Source organism: Euprymna scolopes, chromosome 36 (genome assembly GCF_053919585.1).
Source record: "Euprymna scolopes isolate OS-2025 chromosome 36, ASM5391958v1, whole genome shotgun sequence".
NCBI lineage: Eukaryota > Metazoa > Mollusca > Cephalopoda > Sepiida > Sepiolidae > Euprymna > Euprymna scolopes.
In genome coordinates this window covers 6175099-6197921 of record NC_136517.1, presented here as the reverse complement: position 1 = coordinate 6197921, position 22823 = coordinate 6175099, and the positions used below count along the sequence as shown (strand labels likewise).

The window sequence follows — 22823 nt, the reverse complement described above, 5'->3', positions numbered from 1 at the left end:
CAAAACGCCCTCCCCTCCCCATGTTAAGAATGGCTTTTTAAATAATAACGTTATTATTTCAACACGGATCACTCTCTGCATGAGTACCCATTTTTCTTTTAATATTCATAAAAAGTAAAACTTTTTTTCAAAATAAATAAATAAATAAATAAATGTTTGTAAATGTGACAAATAATCGTTTAGTTACGGCAACGTCAGTAAATAAAAGATGTTGCGTGCGGGGTGGGGTGGGGACTAAGGGAGCGACTATTATTTTTTTCTGCTAGTCGCCATGGACCTCAACGCCCAAGGAGTACCAAACTGTAATTTTTTTTTTTGTCAAATAAATAAATTTCAAGCAATTTTTACAATAAATAATAGATAGCAACTTCGTTAATTTTACGACTCGCCCCAGCATATTATAAACACCCTAACTTCCATATGTTAAAACGGCTTTCGGAATGAACACCCCCCAATCTCCCCATATTAAGAACGGCTTTCGAGGTTTATGGAAGGGCGTATTTTTTTTAACATGGGGAGGTTAGGGTGTTTATAATACGTTGAGGCATGTCGTAAAAATGAAACAGTTTAGAAAAAGTTAAAACAAACGTTTTTATGTAAACAAAAAAATAAAAGAAACTAAACAATTAAAACGTAATGTTTCATGAGTGAAAAGCCTTAACATAAATAAAGGTATTTAAAATTTAAAAATTGATAAGTACATAAATTAATTTAAATTTTCAAAATATGAGGGGTTTTTTGTGCTGATGCAGAGAGTGATCCGCGCTATTTTTTAAATCGTATTTCCGCGTTTAATTAAAGTTTTATATGTTTTTATTCAATTGTAAGGTTAAAGTACAGAATAGGTACAAAACACCCTCCCTTCCTCATGTTAAGAATGTCTTTTTTAATAATAACGTTATTATTTCAGCACGGATCACTGTCTGCATGAGTAACTTTTTTTTTTACTTATCTTGTAATTCGAGAGTAGTTGAAATGGAAGTTACCAGAAATATTATCGGGCAGTCTCGCAGAAACGACTTCGAAAAATATTTATATTTTAATTAATATTTTTATAATTCGCAATGTAAAATTATTTTAATAACATGCAAACATTCATTGACTTTACAGATAGATTTTCTGAAAATTTCAATTAAATTGGTAACGTAGAAATATGGTTTTATTCACTTTTAACGAACCAAAATTACATTTTATATATATATATATATATATATATATATATAATAAAAACGTTTGTACTAATGTCCAGGTTACCTACATCTTAAATGTCAAGTGTTTATACTCAAAATTGACGGAGGAGTTTGGTAGAAAACCGACTAAAAAGACTGTCTCAAATCTCAATATCCGTTATGTCAAATCTCGAGTCTATAGACTAAAAATTGATAGAGTATTTTCGTAGGGAAATGTACACACACGCACAGACAATTTCACTTTTATAGATATAACAGATAGATTAATTTACTATTAATCTCAAACCCAAAATTATTTGCTATTAATTTACTATTACTCTTGAATCCAAACTTATTTACTAATTATTCACTATTAATCTCAAACCCAAAATTATTTGCTAAATTGACTATTTTTCTCAACTCTAAATTTATTTACTAATAAGTCACTATTAATCTCAAACTCAAAATTATTACTATTTGCATTTCTGCCCGGTTCCGCTCAGGCTCTTTGTACTGTTTATAACTTGCCATATGTGTAAGTACCCTTTTATGTAAAATTTCAAATGTTTAGATCGAAATTTGTTTGAGTAATTGGGTAGAGATCGCAGGGGTAAATTTTTTTAACATTGGCCTAAATTCTGGCGCTTTAACATTTATTGTTTGATTTCAAATCAAAATATAATGTTTGACCCATGTCCAAGTTACCTACATCTAAAATTTCAATTCTTTAGACCATAAAATTGGCGGAGGAGTTTAGTTTGGTTTGGTTTGGTAGAATCTGCAGAGGTCAACTCTATCAACTTTGACCTTTTAGCAGCTAAATTTACCCCCAAAAACTTATCAAAGTGTTGCCGCATGTCTGAATACCCGTTATGTAAAATTTAAATGTTTATACCAAACATTGGCTGAGTAGTTTGCTAGAGACCGCAAAGTTCAATTCTTTTGAACTTTGACCCTTTGGCAGCTCAAATTTTCGACCCAAATCAATTAAAAAGCTTTCCCTATCTCTGAATACACTTTATGTAAAATTTCAAATGTTTAGACCAAAAATCAGCTGAGTAATTTGATAGAGACCGCGGGGGTCATTTTTTTAAACTTTGGCCCCAATTTTGACCCCTTAACATTTATTGCTCTGGGCCCAAATCAAATTAAAAAGTTTTATCCATGTCCAAGTAACCTACATTTAAATTTCAAATGTTTAGACCCGAAATTGATGGAGGAGTTTGGTAGTTTTCAAAGATGAAATCGTTAAATTTTGACCCCTTAAATTTCAGGCCGAAAACGGATAAAAAAGATTTTCCCAAATCTCATTACCCCTTATGTAAAGTCTCGAGTCTGAAGACTGAAAGTTGACAGAGTAGTTTGGTAGGGAAATGTGCACAGACAGACACACACACGCAAAGAATTTCAATTATATATATATATATATATATATATATATATATCAAAAGGTATTACAACCTCAAGTATATTAACTTACTTCATTAAAATTGTTTAAATAGACAGGACAAAATTTATCCTTCCATATCATCAAGTGATTTAAGTTTCAATAAAATAAAAAAGACAGATATGGATATTAAAAGCCAAGAGAATAGAAGTAAGAGAGAGAAAAGAAGGAAAGAAAGGGGTGGAAAGAAACGGAAAGAGAGGAGGAAAGCAATTTAGTCAGCAATCGTATATGGCGACGATGGTGGTGAGGGTGGACAGAAAGAGCTAAGATACGTCCAGTTTAAATGGGTAAACAGCTGCGTCTAATATAACTTATATAAAATTTCTTTGGGTAAGAAATCAGTTATAAATTCTGTTGGGTAGACTTTAGAATTGGAGTCGAGTTTAGGGAAGAAGGGAAATGCATAAAAATAAATAAAATAAGAATAAATGAGTTGTTTGGAAAAATATAAAGTGGTGTTGAGATTTTCTAGGATTATGGGGTTGTGAAAATGTTTGGGAATAAGGGTGTTAGATTACAGGGCAGTGTTAAGAAAGGATTTTGAATGATGTGGAATTTCTAGAAAGGTGGGATTTTGTAATGGTTTCAGGCATTTAAAGTTTTAACTTCATAGCTTTAGTAATTTTATTTGTAAAAGTTTGGAGTTATTAATGAAGAATATTACGCAGAGATATAGAAGATGAGGAATTTGAAGGTGGACCGTAATTACATTTCCAATCATTTTTCGGTTAATAACAAAAATGTGGTAATTAAAGGTGTAAGGAGGATTAGATAATCTCAAAGGAGTAAAATAGATAATTAAAAATTAAGAATTAAAGTAATGTGCTTGAAAAGTAATAAAGTACAATTGTGTTGTGAGTTTCGATGTAATAGCGTTAAGAGTGTGCAATTGTTTAGGTTGGGGGTTGTACCATATAAACTTCAGTAGGATTGCTAAGAAGGTGGCATTTGTAATGTCTACAAACAATTGACGTTTCATTTCTAATGTTTAATATTTTATCTCTATCTTTCAATAAAAAATTTTCATGTAAACAAAGGAAGCAGTGGGAATATAAATATTTACATGTATTAAATTTTTGGAGAATTTCCCATTTAATGGTGGGTGTGAGATTATTTGAATCAGGTTTAAGTAGTTGGTAGTTAATGAGGTTTTTCTGGGATAGTTAGGGTTATTGAAGGAGCATTTGTGGACTCTAAAACGGTATTGAAAAGAGGGTTCAGCAAGTCCAATGTAGTATTTTTTATCGTTTAGCTTTTCTATTGGGGCGATAGTGGCTTTCTATACAACTTCAGTCTGTAGGCATTGTTGGTCGAGTAGACAATCTGATTTATTTGTACAGCTGCAGTTTTTTGTGTTACTGATATTATTGTAATTGTTGTTGTTGTTCTTGTTGTTAAGTATTCTATTATTATGGTTTTTTAATTGTTCTTTCTAGGTTATCACTGCAACTGTAGCTGAGTTTTATAGTGTTTTTATTAAAAATTTTATGTAGTATGTTATTTGGGAGGAAGTGGGTGTTAACTAAATTGAAGAATTTTTTCTAGTTTATCTTTAATCGTTAAATTTAAAGGAGGGTTGAACCAAATTTTTTCTAGATCTGTGTTTATATATATATATATATATATATATATATATATATATATATATATATATATATAGAGAGAGAGAGAGAGAGAGAGAGAGAGAGAGAGAGACTTGTTTGTAATATTCCGAATTTTACTGGGTTTGTATAATTCAGTAAATTTTCATATACCAATGAATTATAAGCCAAAAAGAGATGACTTAAATTGTAAGTTACAAAATTATCATATTCCATAATTGAGCATTCATATACTGTATTAACAAAAACCAAGACGTCAAAAAAAGAATTGATATCAACAAAAAGTGTATTTCATTGTTAGTTACAATTGTTTCAAGACTAATTGGACAAATTCAAACATTATGGCGTTTAAAAATTTTCACATAAATAGCCTTTCTTCAGACTTATTGTATAAAAACACTTTTACAATAGAACATATGTAAAGACATTTCCCTTATTCCCTTTGTTTTATTTGCTTTATTTTCTTATAAGGGAAATGGTTTCCATAATGTTCTATTGTTAAAGTGTTTTTTATTCAATAAGTCTGAAGAAAGGCTATTTATGTGAAAATTTTCAAACGCCATAATGTTTGAATTTGTCCAATTAGTCTTGAAACAAGTGTAACTAACAATGAAATACAGTTTTTGTTGCTATCAATTCTTTTTTGAAGTCTTGGTTTTTGTTAATACAGTATATGTGTGTGTGTGTGTGTGTGCGTGTGTGTGTGTGTGTGTGTGTGTGTGTGTGTGTGTGTGTGTGTGTGTGTGTGTGTGTGTGTGTGTGTGTGTGTGTGTGTGTGTGTGTGTGTGTCAATGTGTAAGAGTACTTCGACATCGTGCATGGAGTTTTTTTTTCGTTTGCTTTTCTATCTTTCTTTCCGTCGTCGTCTTTAAAGCTCCACATTTAGTGTTTGACGGGTGCTAATTTTTTTTTTTCTATTATAACGTAATATTTTATATTATTAATACTGCTAGCGGTGAAAAATTAAAATTTCTTTAAATGTTATTTATTTTCAACTTTTGGATATCGCATGATGTGTATTTTGTTAAAAGCGACTGTTTTCTTGTTTTTTGTTTTTTTTTTTCCACAGAAATTATGGCCGAGTATAAATCGATGTTTTCGGCACGCGCTGAAAGAGCATTACACCCAAGATGTCGAAGAAGCCTGGCGACTGACGTTCCGTTATATTTGCGGTCATATGAAAGATGGAATGCGAAACGAAGCCGAAAAAATCCGAAACAAAACATCGTGAACAAAACAATACAAAAATTGAGTAATTTTTTACTTTTTTAATTTTAATTTTTATTTTTTGCAATGAAACTGACATAAAAAAAAGCGCCTTTGTTAGTAGACGGGTGGGATAGGAGGTACAAAAAATGAGGATTTTTCATTTTTATTTCATTTTTATTTTTATTTATTTTAAAATATTTTATTTTATTTTATTTGCAATCAAACTGGCATAAAGACGCCTTTTTTTGGTAAACGGGTAAAGTGGGGAGTACTCTCATTGTCGACAGATGCTTTACAATTATATCATCATAAAAATAATTGAGTATTAGTAAATTTTTTAGAAATGTCAATCAGTGGCTCTGAAACTCGAATCGTAATACACTCTTATAATCTTGAATAATGTCTAGGTAATTATTTACAATCACACCGCTATGAGTATAGCGATATTATCTATATAAATTAAACAGTATATGTATGCGCGTATGCCCGCCTGTCTTTGAGTAAATATTTAACCAATAAACTTTTAAACTACTGGTCAAATAACACTGAAATTGACAGGAAATTTTATTCATACACAAAAGATGGTTTATAACGGGTAAAACCTTTGTTTGAACGCATGAGTAACGCGTACAGACATACACAGGCAAGTTGAAATGCGAACCGTTCATTTCAACTTGCCCGCATATTTTTACTTCTTTCTGCGCATGCCCAAATTCAATTAATTTCTTAAACTTCTTAAATATAATGCCTTTCTTACCTATCTCTCGATAGCAACTTCGGTAGAAGACGCGGCTGGAGCACTTAATGTTTTGGTTTCGATTCTAGCTGATGGCACCCAAGTCATTTACTTTTTAACTTTTGAAATCACTACTATATATTGGGTACAATATAATATTCAATAGAGAATTGGCTTCGTAATAATGAACACGAAATATGCATGAATTAAAATATGTTTAAGCGTATTTTACAACCCGGTTAGGTCGGGTGCAGCCCTCACCCCACCTGCTAGTGTTTAAATATTGCAATGTGGAAGAGGGTGATTGGTTGTTTTTCAAACATCCTTCCAGACGACTTCATACCATACCTAAGACACCAACTACCACCGCAACTACTTTAGTTTTAATTTGATGCATACGCCTCACCTCCAATAATAATAATAATAATAATAATAATAATAATTATTATTATTATTATTATTATTATTATTATTATCCACGTAAATTACATCTGCAGACTCCATTACTGTGCTTATATAAAAGTGCGCCATAATAAATCGTCTGTTTACTTGGTATAATAACTTCTTTATTTATACAAACATTATTTTACTTGGTAGATATGTAGCAATGCATTAAAATCGATATTTGTTTCTAACTAGTCAAGTTTTATTTATTATTGTTGCATCATGTTGTTGGCAATAAAATCGGTACATCGTTTCTTAAAAGAACATACTTCTTCCAACTCGGAAGATTTGTAATTGTTCAATAATGTGCTAAAACGAAAAATCAGCTTGCGTCATTAATACATAACAAATTTCACCATTGCGCTATTTTAGCAATCATATAAACAATTATATTTGTTTTAAATAAATATTGGCCTAATCATTTCTTAAAATTATATTTTACTATAATAGTAGTTTTTTTACCTTAATAACAACTATTTAGAATTTTGTTTTTATGTAATGCTGTATGCTGCTGTCATTAGAAATTGTTGATAGCTGATACGTATTTATTTGTATTTTTCTATATAAACAATTTTAATACATATACAGCATTACAATTTTAGATTTGTTGAATGAAGTATTTCTATTTTCAATTGCATATGTTTTAATTAAAGATCTGTTGTTAAATAAACAGAATTAAAAAGTCGCTTAAATTTCTAGATTAACGTCTTGTTAAGAAAACATAAAAAAATATTAAAAAAAAAACACAAAACAATGACTTTTCTGTTTCATATCATTGCATTACTCCATTCACAGGCTTCACTTTTAGAAAGCAACATTTTCGACTATCAAAATAGTAAAATGTAAATAAAAACATGAGACTGTTTTATCTTTCGTGCTACAAAATGTTAGCTCTTTTCTTAGCAGTTAACGTTTTCTACTAGGGAGGGATACATATGGCCAAAGCGGCAGCTCTGTCTACTTACCTTCACTCACGGTAGTAGCATTCATCACACCTTTCACTTGCAATAATAACCATCATCGTCATCAGAGGGTCTAAGACGCCTCTGCTCTTTATATAACTTATGGCTTCTTTCTACCTCCAAATATCAGCAGCAGCAGCAGCTACAGCAGCATTGCAGATAAACAAGTTTTAATGAAATCCAGACATTTCCAGACATTTCCAGTCATTTCCAGACATTCGTGCATAATTTCGCATTTTCATTCATCATTATTTTACTGTTACGCAATAAAATTTATACAAATTTTATTCCCTTTTTGTTTTTATTTTATTTTATTTCTCATTATTTATTTATTTATTTATTTATTTATTTATATATTTTGCTACTATACGCTTCTAATAACGTCTGATGTTGCCCGGGTGGAGATAAAATCAATATATTACAGTCAAGGAACTTATAATCCAGTTTCATGAAGAAGATGAATGCAGTCCGAGGGCGTAAAAAGCTGAATGGATCCAATGTCTGGAAATTTTCTGACATCTCTACAATTTCCAGTTCACATAATCCAAACAGGAAAACGGTCAGAAATTGTAGCATGGTCCGATTCAAAGAAAAGTGTCCTCCTCATAGAAATGACCATCCCCTGGGAGGAAAACTAAGAGGGGACACACGAACGGAATAAAAACTAATATGAGGCATTGTGTGCCGACTGCGTAGAGAAGGGTTGGAGATGCCATGTGATTCCTATTGGAGTTAATCGTCGTGGATTTCTAGGACACTCAGTCATTTCGTTTCTTACAAAAATAAGAATCACAGACCGAAATCTGAAAGTAGTTGTAGCTTCTGATCGTCTTAAGAACACAGAACACAGAACACAGCTCAGTATGCACCAAGCTGGATTGGGTCGAGAGCAAAAAAGATTTCAGCATGAATAGACGTTATAATTTCTCTTTGTTGAAGTGTGTGTGTGTGTGTGTGTGTGTGTGTGTGTGTGTGTGTGTGTGTGTGTGTGTGTGTGTGTGTGTGTGTGTGTGTGTGTGTTCGTTCCCTGTCCCTTGGCAAAAGCTGGTTGATAACATGATGGGGTGACAATACTCTAATGAGCAACCGAAACTGTGTTATCACCCTGGTTGGCGACTGATGAGAGCACTTGTTGTATGATGAAACTTTTCATTTAATTTGATTTACTATTCTACCCGTTTCTTATTATATTTGATTTTCAGCAATGAATAATGGATTTAAATGTTTGCTTTTAGTAACACAAATCAAAGATTTATTAATGCACGATATATATATATATATATATATATATATATATATATATATATATATATATATATATATATATATATATATATATATTCAAGCAAATATTATTAAATGCAACGGAAACATTTTGCTTTATGATTCTATTTTTTCATTTTTCGATTTTCCGTATAATCTTTTTTGTATCAAAATCAAGAATATTAATAAAAGTTCCATAATTGTTGCTGTCACGAGTGCTTTCGATTCGTCCACGAATCATCATCAGGTGTTGAAGTAAAAGTCCGAGAAAGCGAAAATGAGAATTAAAAGTGAAAACTAAAATATACAGTAAACGGCGATAAGTTAAAATATATAGAATCGATGAAAAGTCGATTAAAAATATAGGTCGATTTAAAATTTTAGTATTAAAATCAGCAAGTGCATGGACATCGTTAACGAAGTCCGTCCAATACGAACTATTCAAGTGTTGGAATTTTTTTTTTCGTACCAATAATGGTGCATCCCCCTTGTTTACATTTATTATTTTTTATCTGGTTCTTATATATGATTTTCTGTATTTCGTATCCTTTATGATTTTTAGTTTCGTATATTTTAGGTTTGTACGAAACTCCTTTTAATTTGGAGAAAAGAGAAATACTAGCTCCGTGATGACGTCACGAGCCCAGCGCGTATTTTGCCCTCTTTTGAAATTCCGCTGACGTGGAGATTGGACGTTTGTTCCATTGCCCGGTGCTGAGAATGGAATTTTGATGAGCCTCCTTCAAAGAAGAAAACCCGGCAAGAATACCCGAATATGTGACGAGACATACTTCTGAAAACTATCTACGTGATTACGGTTTTGCACGTATTTTAGAAGGAGTGAAATTATTTTAAAGAAAATACCTTATTTTACGCGACAAGGAATTTTGGAACCTCCTACAAAGAAGAACCCCCCAGCAAAGAAACCCCCGGACAAGCGACGCGGTCTTGCGTCTAAAATCTATCTGTGTCTACGGTTTGCATGCAAACATGGAGGGAGAGAAAATCCTAAAAGGACTTTAAACAAAAAAAAAGAAAAAGGCACGTGCCTGAGTGGCTTTCAATTTGTGAGTACGCTCCTAAAATTTATTTCATATGCGAGTGTGATTAGGAGATACTATTTGAATCTTATTATTGTATTCGTTAATGGATACAACATCTTCATTATGAGAACCAGTGTTATTTTTTTTCATTACATGTTACTTTGGCGTTTCATAAGTTTAATGCCCGCAAAGGAAAAAATTTGCAACTAAATTTATTGTGAATAAAATCTCTTCTTCGTTTCAAAGTAAGACCTTTATATTTCATTCTTTATCCCCCCCCCCTTTTTATTCCAATTTTTTTCAGGTTACTTACTTTAGCTTTGAATTTATCTGAAAGCAAGATAAAATTCCGACACAAGAGATTTTAGAACGTTACTGCTTTTCTCAAATGCAATATCATTTTAGAATTTTCTCTCCCTCCATGTTTGCATGCAAACCGTAGACACAGATGGATTTCAGACGCAAGACCGCGTCGCTTGTCCGAGGGTTTCTTTGCTGGGGGTTCTTCTTTGTAGGAGGTTCCAAAATTCCTTGTCACGTAAAATAAGGTATTTTCTTTAAAATAATTTCACTCCTTCTAAAATAACCACAATATGGTTTCCGCTCTGCAAGATCTACCGCAGATGTGCTGACGGTTATATCCCACAGGATTAGTGAATCTCTTGACAAAGGCTTCCTTTCTAGGGCAATTGCTCTTGACATATCAAAGGCCTTCGACAAGGTATGGCATAAGGGTCTACTTCACAAGATTTCCAGCTACGGTATAACTGGAAATGTTTTCTCAATCATTAAATCATTTCTCTCCGATAGGCTCATAAGAGTAGTGGTCGATGGACAACAATCGGAGCCTTGCAATATAAATGCTGGAGTCCCTCAGGGGTCAATCCTAGGCCCAACTCTCTTCCTGATCTACATCAATGATCTCCCTAAACACATACTTAAATCATTCGTTGACATCTATGCTGATGACACGACCATCTACGGCAACACATCAAAGGCTGTAAATGACAAAGTTCTCTCTGATTCTCTCTCCTCTGATCTCGAGCGAGTGGTTCAGTGGGGGAAGATGTGGCTGGTTACCTTTAATGCATCCAAAACCAAACTCCTATCCTTACATCATCAACGCTCTGATCCCCAGCTGGCATCAATTGTGATGGATGGCTCTCGTCTGGGTGAGGCCCCGTGTTTTGACAAGCTTCTGGGTTTGACCTTTATTCCAGATCTGAAATGGAACACGTACATCAAGTCTGTTGCCAAGGTCGCTGGAAAGATGGTGGGATCCTTCTACCGCTCCAGAAGATATCTCACTACTGATGCAATTCTCTATCTATATAAAAGCCAAGTACGTCCAAGGATGGAATATTGTTGCCATATCTGGGCAGGAGCTGCTAAAAATAGCCTATCCTGCCTTGACAGAGTACAAAATAGACTTTGTGGCTTAGTGGGGGATGCCCTTTTCTCTACCCTGCAACCTCTCTCCCACAGAAGAGACGTTGCGAGCCTATCCTTGTTTTATCGTTATTTCCATGGCAGGTGCTCGTCTGAACTCCAATCTCTGGTCCCCCCCTCGCCAATCTTTCACGAAAAACACCCGTCTAGCTGAATCCACTGTAAAAAATTTCCCCCACTCTATATCTGTGCCTAAATCAAAACGCGGATTCCATGAACAAAGCTTCTTTCTTAGAGCTGCACGACTGTGGAACTCTGTTCCGTCTGCCTGCTTCCCACCGGACTACAACTTGGATGTGTTCAAGTCCAATGTTAACAAATTCCTAATGAACCGCCCCCTTAAGTAAACACTTCATCAAATCTCCACACTAACGTAATGTACTTGCAATAACCCTTATCCCTGAGTGGCTTCCGGGCCTTGATAAGTGGTGATCATTGTGTAAAGAAAAAATCATTTATAGTGGGTTGAAAGGTTCTAATATATGACGCTTCCAGAATTTTTAATCTATATAATTGTAAAACGCAAATCATCTTGTAACGATGTATGTAACCCACTTTCCGGTTTACGACATCCGGTTGCGCATGCGCGCATGTGCTGCGCACTGAAATATTAACGTTATTCTTTCGAAATTATTATTTAACATGGGAAGAGTGGGGTTTAAAATAACTTAAACGTAATACAGAAATGAACGATGTAAAAAAAGCAGACATATCAAAATTTGAATTTAACTATAATAAGTATTATGGTATCTGTTCAGTGCACATTTACCTATAAGTATGGCCAACCACTTATAATTCAGTAACTGTATTATTTTTTTTTTTTTTCAAAAATAATCAATTATAATAAACAGAACGACTCATAGAAATCTATTTATATTCTTTTTTCATTTTAATATACTTTCATAGAAATGCTTCTGTTATGTCAAAAAAAATACTATTTTCTTTACGTCACAAGTGTCACGCTCAGACATGAATTCCATAGCAAATATAACATACTGACCTAACGGGTCACGGGTAGTCTAGTATATATATATATATATATATATATATATATATATATATATATATATATATATATATATATATATATATCTACTTAACTATACTTAAACTGTTCTACGAATCTCTTGTTATTTTTCAAATTTTACAATGTTGTATTCGAATTCTTTCAAGGCTGTTGTGTACATAAAAATGATATCATTTGTTGCTGGTTACGAAATTAACAAAAACACTTCGTATGAACATGAAACTATTAACAATAGAAAAAAATAACTTTACAAGAATGATTATTATAAATAATGTGAGTCTGCCATCTTAGTTCGGTCTGTCCCCTAGAGGAGACAACCCTACTTTTTTTTTAGATTTATTTCCCTTTATTCCGATTATAACAAATGTATTTTTAATTAAATTACAAAAATTGAACTAGCAAACTTTTAGTCACAATTCGTAACATCCTACTTAAACCACTTCCAAGGGGAGATCGTGAAGCCGGAAATTTCCGTTCAGCCATCGGAAACAATAAAATATGGTATTCACTCAATACTATACAATGAAGATTTTGCTTTAATCATTGGTTTCATGCATTACATAATCCCCCAAAGATTTTATATATTCTCAAACAGATAAACAAAACTGAATCTTTTAAATATTTCCAACCGCTGTTGTTGGTTAGGGTTAGGGTTTGGGTCAGTTGCTGTTGGGACTGGCAATTTAAAAGAAACGAATTCTCTGTTGCCGTACTCTTATGGAATAAGTAAGTGTTAAACTTTATTTTTTTTATACTCGAACTTTTGTTTAAGGTGTTAAAAACAGTCCGTCGCTAAGTTAGTGTTAACGGCATGTACAAGAAATCAAAACAGAATTGTAGCAGATTTCACCTCTCCCTCTCTCTTCTCTCTCTTCTCTCTCTCTCTCTCTCTCTCTCTCTCACACACACACACACACACACTCACTCACTCTCCCCCCCTCTCTTCATATTAACAAATGATGTACAGCCGCTAGTGTCATAAATCAAAAAATAGAACAAAATAATCTTGTAACAGGAAATAAATATGAAATAAAGGCTTTTGTATTTTGGTTTTTATATAAATACTAGCAGGCCGCCCGGCCTTGCCCGGTCGTAAAATCCGCATAAATATTATATTTTAATTAATACAAAACTGAAACGTGCATGCGAGTATTATGATTTTTTTTCAAAACAGTTCACTTCTTGTAAGTAAAAAAAAAAAATACTCGAGCTGAGATCGAAACCAAAATCTAAAGAAAATGAGTCAAGTACGATAACTTTTAGGTCAGATTGACACTATCTTTGAAAAGTGTTTTCAAATCAACTTATTCTTAACATAAGGAATCTGTCATGTGAACCGAACCATTCAAGCATACGCATTCATGAAACAGTTGACAAACAGATAAAAATCTGATGACCCCCCCCCACATACCAATTTTTCCATTTTGACTCTTTAGCAGCTCTTTTATCGGATGAAAACCAATTAAAAGGTTTCCCACATGTCTGAATACCCTATATACCAAATTTCAAGTCAATAGATCAAAACGTCTTTGAGTATATAGGTTGAAAAATGTCCTCACACACATCCTCACTTATATATATATATATATATATATATATATATATATATATATATATATATATATATATATATATATATATACACTTAGTTATAGTTTGGAAAAAAAGGATTCCAGCAGAGTGCTCTATTATAAGGAAAAAAATTCCAAAATAAGAAAGTATTATTTATATTTTTATTTTCAGAAATTTTAGATGAGATATTTAGATCCCCTTATCAAGCTCTCTTCAGCCGATATTCATCTCTTCAATTATCTAATCTAAACTTTCCGAAAATAAATATATATATATATATATATATATATATATATATATATATATATATATATATATACTACTACTACTACTACTACTACTAGAAGAGAAACTCGACGTTGCCCGAGATTAAATTAAAACCAAAGAAGGGCACATCATATCCTGCTTTGATAGTTTAAAACAGATTTCAAAACCTGCACTTTATTCTTCTCTGCAGCCTCTTTCCTACATAAGAGAAGTCATGAACCTGTCTCTCTGTTCTACCTCAGCAAAAATAACCTTCTTTGTGACATTCAATATGGTTCTTGTTCTTCTAGATCTACATATGTGCTAACGGTTATATCTCATAGGATTAGCGAATTTCTCGACGAAGACTTCCTTTCTATGGCAATTGCTCTTGACATATCAAAAGCCTTTGATAGGGTTTAGCATAACAGTTTACTTCACAAGATCTCCAGCTACGGTATAGTTGGAAATGTCATCTCAATTATTAAATCATTTTTCTCTGATAGGTTCATAAGAGTAGTGGTTGATGAGCAGAAATCAAAAAGCTCACAGTATTAATTCTGGAGTACTTCAGGGGTCCATCCTCTTCCTAGTCTACATCAATGATTTCTCAAATCACATCTTAAGATCATTTGTAGACATTTATGCTGACGACACTACCATCTATGGCCGTAAATGACCTCTCTGATTCTCTCTCCTCTGATCTTGAGCATGTGGTACAATGGGGTAAAAGTGGCTGGTTGCTTTTAATGCATCTAAAACCAAGCTTCTATCTTTACATCATCAACGCTCTGATCCTCATCTGGCATCAATTGAAATGAATGGCTCTCGTCTTGGGGAGACTATGTTTTGACAAGCTTCTAGGTTTGACCTTTACTCCTGATTTGAAATGGAACATGTATATAAAATCTGTTGCCAAGGTCACTGGGAAAATTGTGGGATCCTTCTACCACTCCATTAGATATCTCAGTGCTGATACAATTGTTACATGATAAGGGCTGTCCCCTTTTCATGTAAGTATAAGAATAGAGAGATTTAGTTAAAATGAAATAGAATAGACGAAATTCGAACCTCGTAAATTAGGTTTGGAAATAGATTACGTGAGAGAATTAGAAAATGCAATGTAAAACAAACGATTGTTTAGCTTAGAGATAAAATAGTTTCAAGAAAAGAATGTGCACTGTCAATTTTGTTATGAAAATTCAATTGAAAGAATGCAGCTACAAGATAATTTAATAAACATGTTTTTAACATATTGGAAATATAGGTTACTGAGAATATAGGTTAAAATTCCTTTTGTAAACAAAAGAAAAAGTTTTGGACACGCATTTCGAGAACACGTGAAACAAGACACATGTTTTAACATGTGTATGACGTCATGGAAAATGGGAAGTTCTCGATATAGTTAGAAAACTTTAGAGAGAAGGAAAAACTGGGGGAGAGTCAGAGAGAGTCTGAGGGCGACAGACGACAGTCGAGTTGGGATTCGAACGTCTAGAAGTGAGACGGTCACTTTTGAAACTTAGAATGTGAAGCTTTGAATTCTTGATGATGAAAACCACGGCTGGTCGTGAGAAGAAATAAACCCATCATGTGTTTTTATAAACGTCGTCTTTGTGTTGTGATTCTACCAAAAGGTAAAGTGAAAATTGTTATTATATGTCTATGTATCTGTGTTATAAAATGTCTTTACATAGACATCTCATATCAACAATGTGAACACTACATCTCATATCAACAATGTGAACACTACATCTCATATCTACACTAAGACTGTCTACACAATGTCTCAACACTATCTCCTCACTCAGAGCTTCTATTACAAATCTAAGTATGAACAATTTTATAAATATGAATCTCTTCATAAAACGAACAATCTCTCTTTTACAACACATCTTTCTCCAAGACACAACGACAAACTCTTAATAAGACTCTCTTTCTAAGACACACTCTTAATAAGAAAACCTATATATAACACAATTCTCTATATAAAAGCTAGGTACATCTAAGGATGTTGCCACATCTGGGCAACAACTGCTAGAAAGACCTTATCCTGCCTTGACAGAGTTCAAAATAGACTTTGTAGCCTAGTGGGGGATGCCCTTTTCTCTTCCCTGCAGCCTCTTTTCCACAGAAGAGACGTTGCGAAGTGACCCAGTAACATGCAACAACAGTTTAAGGATTCTCGTACAACCGTCTCCAAAGATTCTTGTAATCGTCTGTTTGCGTTCTCTCTGCAGCCTCCTTTTATACAATGAAGCAGTGAGATTTTGTGTCACTTTGTGAGACCGCTAGTTATAAAAGTTGTGGGCACCACCATCTTGATTCTTTCTTCACTCCCTTTGATAACTCCATTTCACATGATGTACACATGCGAAGACGCTTTAACAGTAAACAATTTTCTTGGTTTCCACAATGTTTCATAGATTTTTTAAGGATCCAGCACCTTTTTCCAGCAGAAGATGACTTTGTTATGCCCAACACTTACCTTAAGTCTGGGTTTGCAATTATACTTCCAAATAAGTCTAGGTAAAGTGTGTCACTCACACCCTACCTCCAAAACATGTTTTACATTAGCTTAGTGTGGTCTGCATTCACGCCAGACAATCATAAGTAGCAGATAAATCAATAGTTCAACATTGGGCTGGGAATTTTTGGAGTTTATGTACTTTCCGAGTCAGCACCAAAACATGGATCCCACTAGGTTATATATAATTAAATAAATGTACTTTTATTCTGTCACACAAAACATAACAATTAAAACACGTGCATTGTTGTAGCCTTCAGGCAAAACTATTTTCAAGTGGTGAGGGGAAGTGAAAAAGCAAATAGCAAGTCAGACACCTATTTCAAACTTCCTCCATTGATTCAAATGAACTCGGAAAGAAATCTACTGTATAAGAAGAAGTCACCAGTGGGTCTTTTTATTGATTGCGTCTAACTACAAACACTACCAACAATTTTCCCTGCTCTCTATCTGTGCCTATATTTCAACGCAAATTCCATGAACAAAGATTCTTGCCCACTACTGCTGGCTTTAGAACTCCATTCTGCTGGCCTGTTTTCCAGCTGACTGCAACATGGTTTTCTTCAAGTCCAATGTAAAAAAGTTCTTGTTGAGCCGTCCCCTTAAATAATAAAATTCTATCCAATTTCCACCACTAGCAATTACTGCACTATTATTTCAGTGACCACCATACACTCATTAACCTTCATCCTCAAGTTGCAATTTTTTGCAAGCCATTTTTGCAAGTCATCATATCGGTTGGATTGACTTTGCCTAATTTTAATGATCCAAACTTCCGGTTATGTGATGGGGTGGGTGTAAGATGTCAGGTTTTCTTTCACTTTCTTTTCCGCTTTCATGTCACAGGTTCGAGCCTGCCTGCCTACTACCATTTTTTTTGGGGGGGGGGGGGGCTCTACACACACCTCCAAACACCGGGCACCCAGGCTAGTCTAGAGATATAGCTCAGTGGTGGAGCATTTGACTACAGATCGAATGATCCTCTGTTCAAGCGCAAGTGTACCTCACTATTTTTTTTTTTCTTAATAAATTCAATTTACGATAAAAGAGGTACCATTTAAAATCGCTGCAAATCATTTCTTTGTTTGCATATTTTAAAACTAAACATTAATCAGAAGTGAGTTCTCTAGGGTATTCATCGTCAAGCTCAAATATCAGCTGATGTGGTATTGTAAGCAAATACGGACAGAATTTGATGACGAACATTATCATTATTTTTTTTTTTGCAAATTAGTCCATCTAGCAAATTATTCCTCATAATATATAATATTCAATAGAGGATTGATTTTATAATGCATATGCAATCTGCATAAATTAAAATATCATGTTTAAGCGTATTGTAGCATCCAGTTAGTTATTTCATAAAATCAACTGCAGGTTCTATACAATACAATAAAAACTATAATGCAAAGTCAGGTTATTTCATGTTAAATCTTGGTAAAAGTTTTTATTCTTCAAGTTCTTTATGTTTTCAAATATTCATTCATAAAGTTTGGTTTGGTTGTTTTGTAGAGGAAAATTACTGGTTTTGTTTTTGACTTTGCAAAACATGATTGAGTTTTGCAAAGAGAAATGAAAAAATTCAATAAAATCGATGTTTGGTGAATTTTTAGGTCAGAAAGTCGACATTATATGTTTACAGATGCAAAATTTATAAATACATTTGCCAAACTTTCACAAAAAGCACTCGTCTAGCTACAAACAATATTTCCCCCATTCTCTATCTGGTACTGTGCCTTGTTTAGGGTGAAAATACAATTTAAAAAAAAAAAAGAAAGAAAACTCTTCCTATTTACATTAATCAATTTGTAAAAGACTCTGGATGTCACCTAAAGGACCTGCCGACAGCAATGTCTGACAAAGATGGTGAGAGAGAACGAGTTGGTACAATATGAGTGTTAGAAACTTCTTTAGGGCTGCAGTAGAATTTGTTTTACTATACGGCTTGAAAGTTCAGACACATGAAGCAAGAAGCATCATTTAACCGAACATGCACATAGCAAGCTGCATTGGAAATTATTTGGACGAAGAACTCAACCAAAAAAAATGCCTTCATGAATATTTTCATCTTACCGCAGCCTTGCCCAGAGAGAGAAGTCTTCGGTTCATTGGTCACTCTTGAAGAAGTCAGAAATTGTGAGTGACATTCTCTTATGGAATCTGTTATGTGGCCAAAAGTCATTTGGAAGATCTCATCACACAATGATCAACTTGTAGAAAACTTTGTGTGCTATCTAGAGCTCCTGTTGGCAGCAATGTTTAGCAGACATAATAGAAGAAAATGACTGAAGAATTTAAGAAGCTTGATTTTGCATTTTTGTTCCTAAAAGAAAAACAATTTGGAGAAGAACTTCTTTAGCATTAGGAATTTCTTTAGTGCTACAGTAGAATTTGTTTTATTTTACAGCTTGAAAAAGTTTGGACACTGATGAGACAACAGGAAGCGTCATTTAACGGAACATGTACAAGGATATAACTAGTTGCACTGGACATGAGCCAGAGGAAATATCTAACCAAGAAACATCTTCATGAATACCTTCTTCCTCTCTTAGCAAAACTAAGAGAGAGAATTTTTTTTTTTTTTTCATTTTTCTTAAACTTTTTCTTCTAGGGGTTGGGACATCCAACCAGATGTCTGACATTTACCCCTATTTTAGTGAGTCCAACCAAGAGATCTTTTCAGGATTCTAGCCGTCCTTTTCAGTGCAATCGTTTGTATTTCACTTGCACTTGGTTCACCGGGTATTCTTGCTATGTACTTTTTAAAGTTCTTTTTCATAAGCCCAGTTGCTCCTATGATGACTGGTATAATTGAAACGTCTTTTAATTTCCAATTTCGTTTCATATCATACATAAGTCCTTGATACTTTGTTATCTTTTCCCTCTCAGCTCTGTTAAGCCCTGCATCATTGGGTACACTGACTTCTATTACGGTCGCTTTTTTGTTTGCTCTGTCCAAAATCACTATATCCGGTACTGTTCACACGTGGGGAAGCAAGTTAAAACTTGTTAGTGACAATCTCTTATGGAATCCATTACATGACAAAACATAAGTTGAAAGATCTCATCACACCTACATTGCCCAGCTTGCAGAAGATTCTGTATGCTATCTGGAAGACCTTCAGGCAGCAATGTCTGACAGAGATGGTTGGCGAAAATGACTCAGGAGAATTGCAGAAAATCTCATTGATTGCAAGTATTAAAATTTACACTTAAAAACAAACTTTATTAGAAAACAAAATGGCTCTTAAGAATGTTTCGTTCAGCCGTGCTTTTAAAGCGTAGTTTTATCACTCCTTTCAAAAAGCCTGGAGAAGGATGGGCTCCACCAGGTTATTCTTGCTCAAGACACACTGCATGAAATAATGAAGGGTCCCACCACCACGACTCCAGAGAGTTAAAAGACTCATCCATAATCCTCCAAATAGTTTTAAGTAAAAATGTCAAAAAAACAAAAAAAAACAAAAAAGTAATTAAAGTTTTCAAAAAAGACATTTACAAATTAAAAAAAAGCAAAAAAAAAAAAAAAAACTACTGAAACAATAAAAATGGATGAAAAATCATTTATTTATTAAAAAAATAATTTTATACGGCAAAAAAAAAAAAAAAACTCAATTTTTGTTGGCATTCTCGCATTTAAAAAAAAAAAAATTTAACCCTTCACTCAATTTGTGTTTTTAGGAATTTAATATGATTTGATATGTTTGACGTAAATTTTTTTAAATAAAATGATAATTTAAATGAAAAAGATTTTACACGAAAACAAAAATGAGAAATTGTGAATTTTATTTAAATCAATTATTTATTCATGCCATTTCTGCAATATTAGTTTTTATTGATCTACATCAATAAAACAGTAGATGTATGTCTGTGTGTAAATATTTAACCGATAAACTCTTAAACTACTGGTCACATAACACTGGAATTGACAGGAAATAGTAATACACCAAGAATGGTTTATAATTAGTAATAAATGCTTAAATGACTGAATAACACATACAGAAATATTCAGCAAGTTGAAATGCAAAATGTTCATTCCAACTTGCCAGCATATTTCTATTACTTTTGTGCATGCGAAAATTCATTCATAGCTTAAAGTGGTTTAATTTTAAATCTTTCTTATCTATCTCTCGATAGCTCAATTGGTAGGGAACTCAGCTGGAGTGTTTAATGTTTTGGTTTCGATTCCAGCTGATGGCACCTAAGTCATTTTTTTTTTATCTTTTGAAATCAGTACTACATATTAGGTACAATATAATATTCAATAGAAAATTGGCTCTGTAATAATGAATGTGAAATCCATATTAATTCAAATATATTTAGATATATTTTACAATCAAGCAAGGCAAGCCCCCACCCCTTGCAGTAAAAAATAAAAAGTGGTACAATTCAGTCAATGGTAATCATTTGAAAACGATATCTCTGATGATGTCTCCAGTGAAGTTTCATTCATCAATGTTTGTTGTAACTAGAAAAGACGTGACATGCTGAATCACCGACTGAGCTCCAGTTTGAATTAAAAGCTCTCTTCCTTCTCTATCGTTCCCTTTCCGATTCTTTTATCCTCCTTTTACTTATTTGCATCATTCCATTTCTCCTACGAGTTTTCTCATTATTCATCCTTTATCTATGCTATTTGTCTTTCCTGTAACATTCATGTACAGACGGAAAACATGCAGTGACAAGCAAGGAAGATAACAAAATCAGAGTTTTATATAAAACTATATATATATATATATATAGTAATTTATAAAATATATATGGCGATTAAGCTACACTGAATATTCCACGTTTCATCCACTCTAGGACTCTTCAGGCTTATGCGCATAAGCCTGAAGAGTCCTAGAGTGGATGAAATGCGGAATATTCAGTGTAGCTTAATCGCCATATATATTTTATAAATTACTAACTAGCTCTACCTATGTATTGAGCACTTTTGAAGTAAATACTCAAAGTTTACGCATAAATCTATACTTTCGTATATTAATTTTATGTGAGTAAATTAAGTAGTTATATATATATATATATATATATTTTTTTTTTTAATCCTTTGAGATGAAGTTTTGTGTATTCAATTTTATGCACACTTTTATCCTCATCTTTATAGTTGTTGTTTCACCACGCTTCGGGGGCAGTGGTGCAGTGGATAGAGGCGGTTCCAGGTGAGCATTGTCCGAAGATAGTGGTTTCAATCCTAGCTAAAGCCGTCCAGAAGATTAGTTGCCAGCCAAAACGTAGTGAGACGACAACTATGGAAGGCAGTAATTACTGAGGATACAAGACTCAGCATTCCTATTCCGTCACTGTTAACCACCTGGAGAAGGCCAAAGGATAAGTTGGTCGAAACGTGGTGAAACAACAACAGGTATGAAGATGAGAATAACAGTCTGCATCAGTTTTAGTTTTTTTTATACTAGAAATATTTTGGTCCATTGGGTCACCCCCTGAGCTTAGGATCAGAACAATCTAAAATGGAAGCTGCTCAACTCCCCATGTAGTATCCCTGCAAATTTTGTCCCAAATAGTAGTCCCTTACATCCAAGTGGCACTGTACCTTATTTGGGTTGAAAAAACAAAAAAAGTTTTTTTTTCAAATGCTTAGCTGACCTCATTTATTTCTGTTACTTTAATCAAAAAAAAAATAAAAATTCAATTATGGATTAAGGCATTTCTGGCAAAAGTTTAGTGAAAACCGGAACAAAATGCAATGAATCTTGAACGAAATCATCAGTTAATTTTAATTATTCAATCTATTTAATCATTTTGTAAGTGGTGGAGGTCATCAGGAAATATGATCTTAAGTTTGGTTTTACGGCATATCAACCCTTTTCAGGATATTTAATACTGCCACATCATACAGGTTTTTATTTTTGTTTTTTATATAGAGGGAATTCTGGACAAGAATCAAATTTTGTTTCCAAGCATGTGACGAAGTTCTCTAGAGTATGAATAGGAATCAAGTCAAATTTATCTATGTACAAAATGGATGGCAAGAATTTGGCTGTATTCAAAAAGATTGAATAAAAAAACTACATTATTTTTTTTATTTTTATTTTTTTCATAGATGTTACCATTTATCAAGACCCGGAAGCCATGTGAGGAGAAAGGTTAATGAGTGTGCAGTA

The 22823-nt window shown here is 33.3% G+C and overlaps 1 protein-coding gene across 1 annotated transcript in view; it reads left to right on the top strand.

Moving 5' to 3' along the window:
• The window catches only part of LOC145260312 (globin, minor-like), a 63498-nt gene extending 44264 nt beyond the window's left edge, over positions 1-19234 (top strand). The window contains exons 3-4 of the mRNA XM_080118199.1: positions 5290-5472; positions 19106-19234. Coding sequence (XP_079974325.1) covers positions 5290-5451 — 162 coding nt within the window. The 3' untranslated portion in view covers positions 5452-5472; positions 19106-19234. The remainder of the gene's footprint in view (positions 1-5289; positions 5473-19105) is intronic.
• The last annotated feature ends 3589 nt before the right edge of the window (positions 19235-22823 follow it).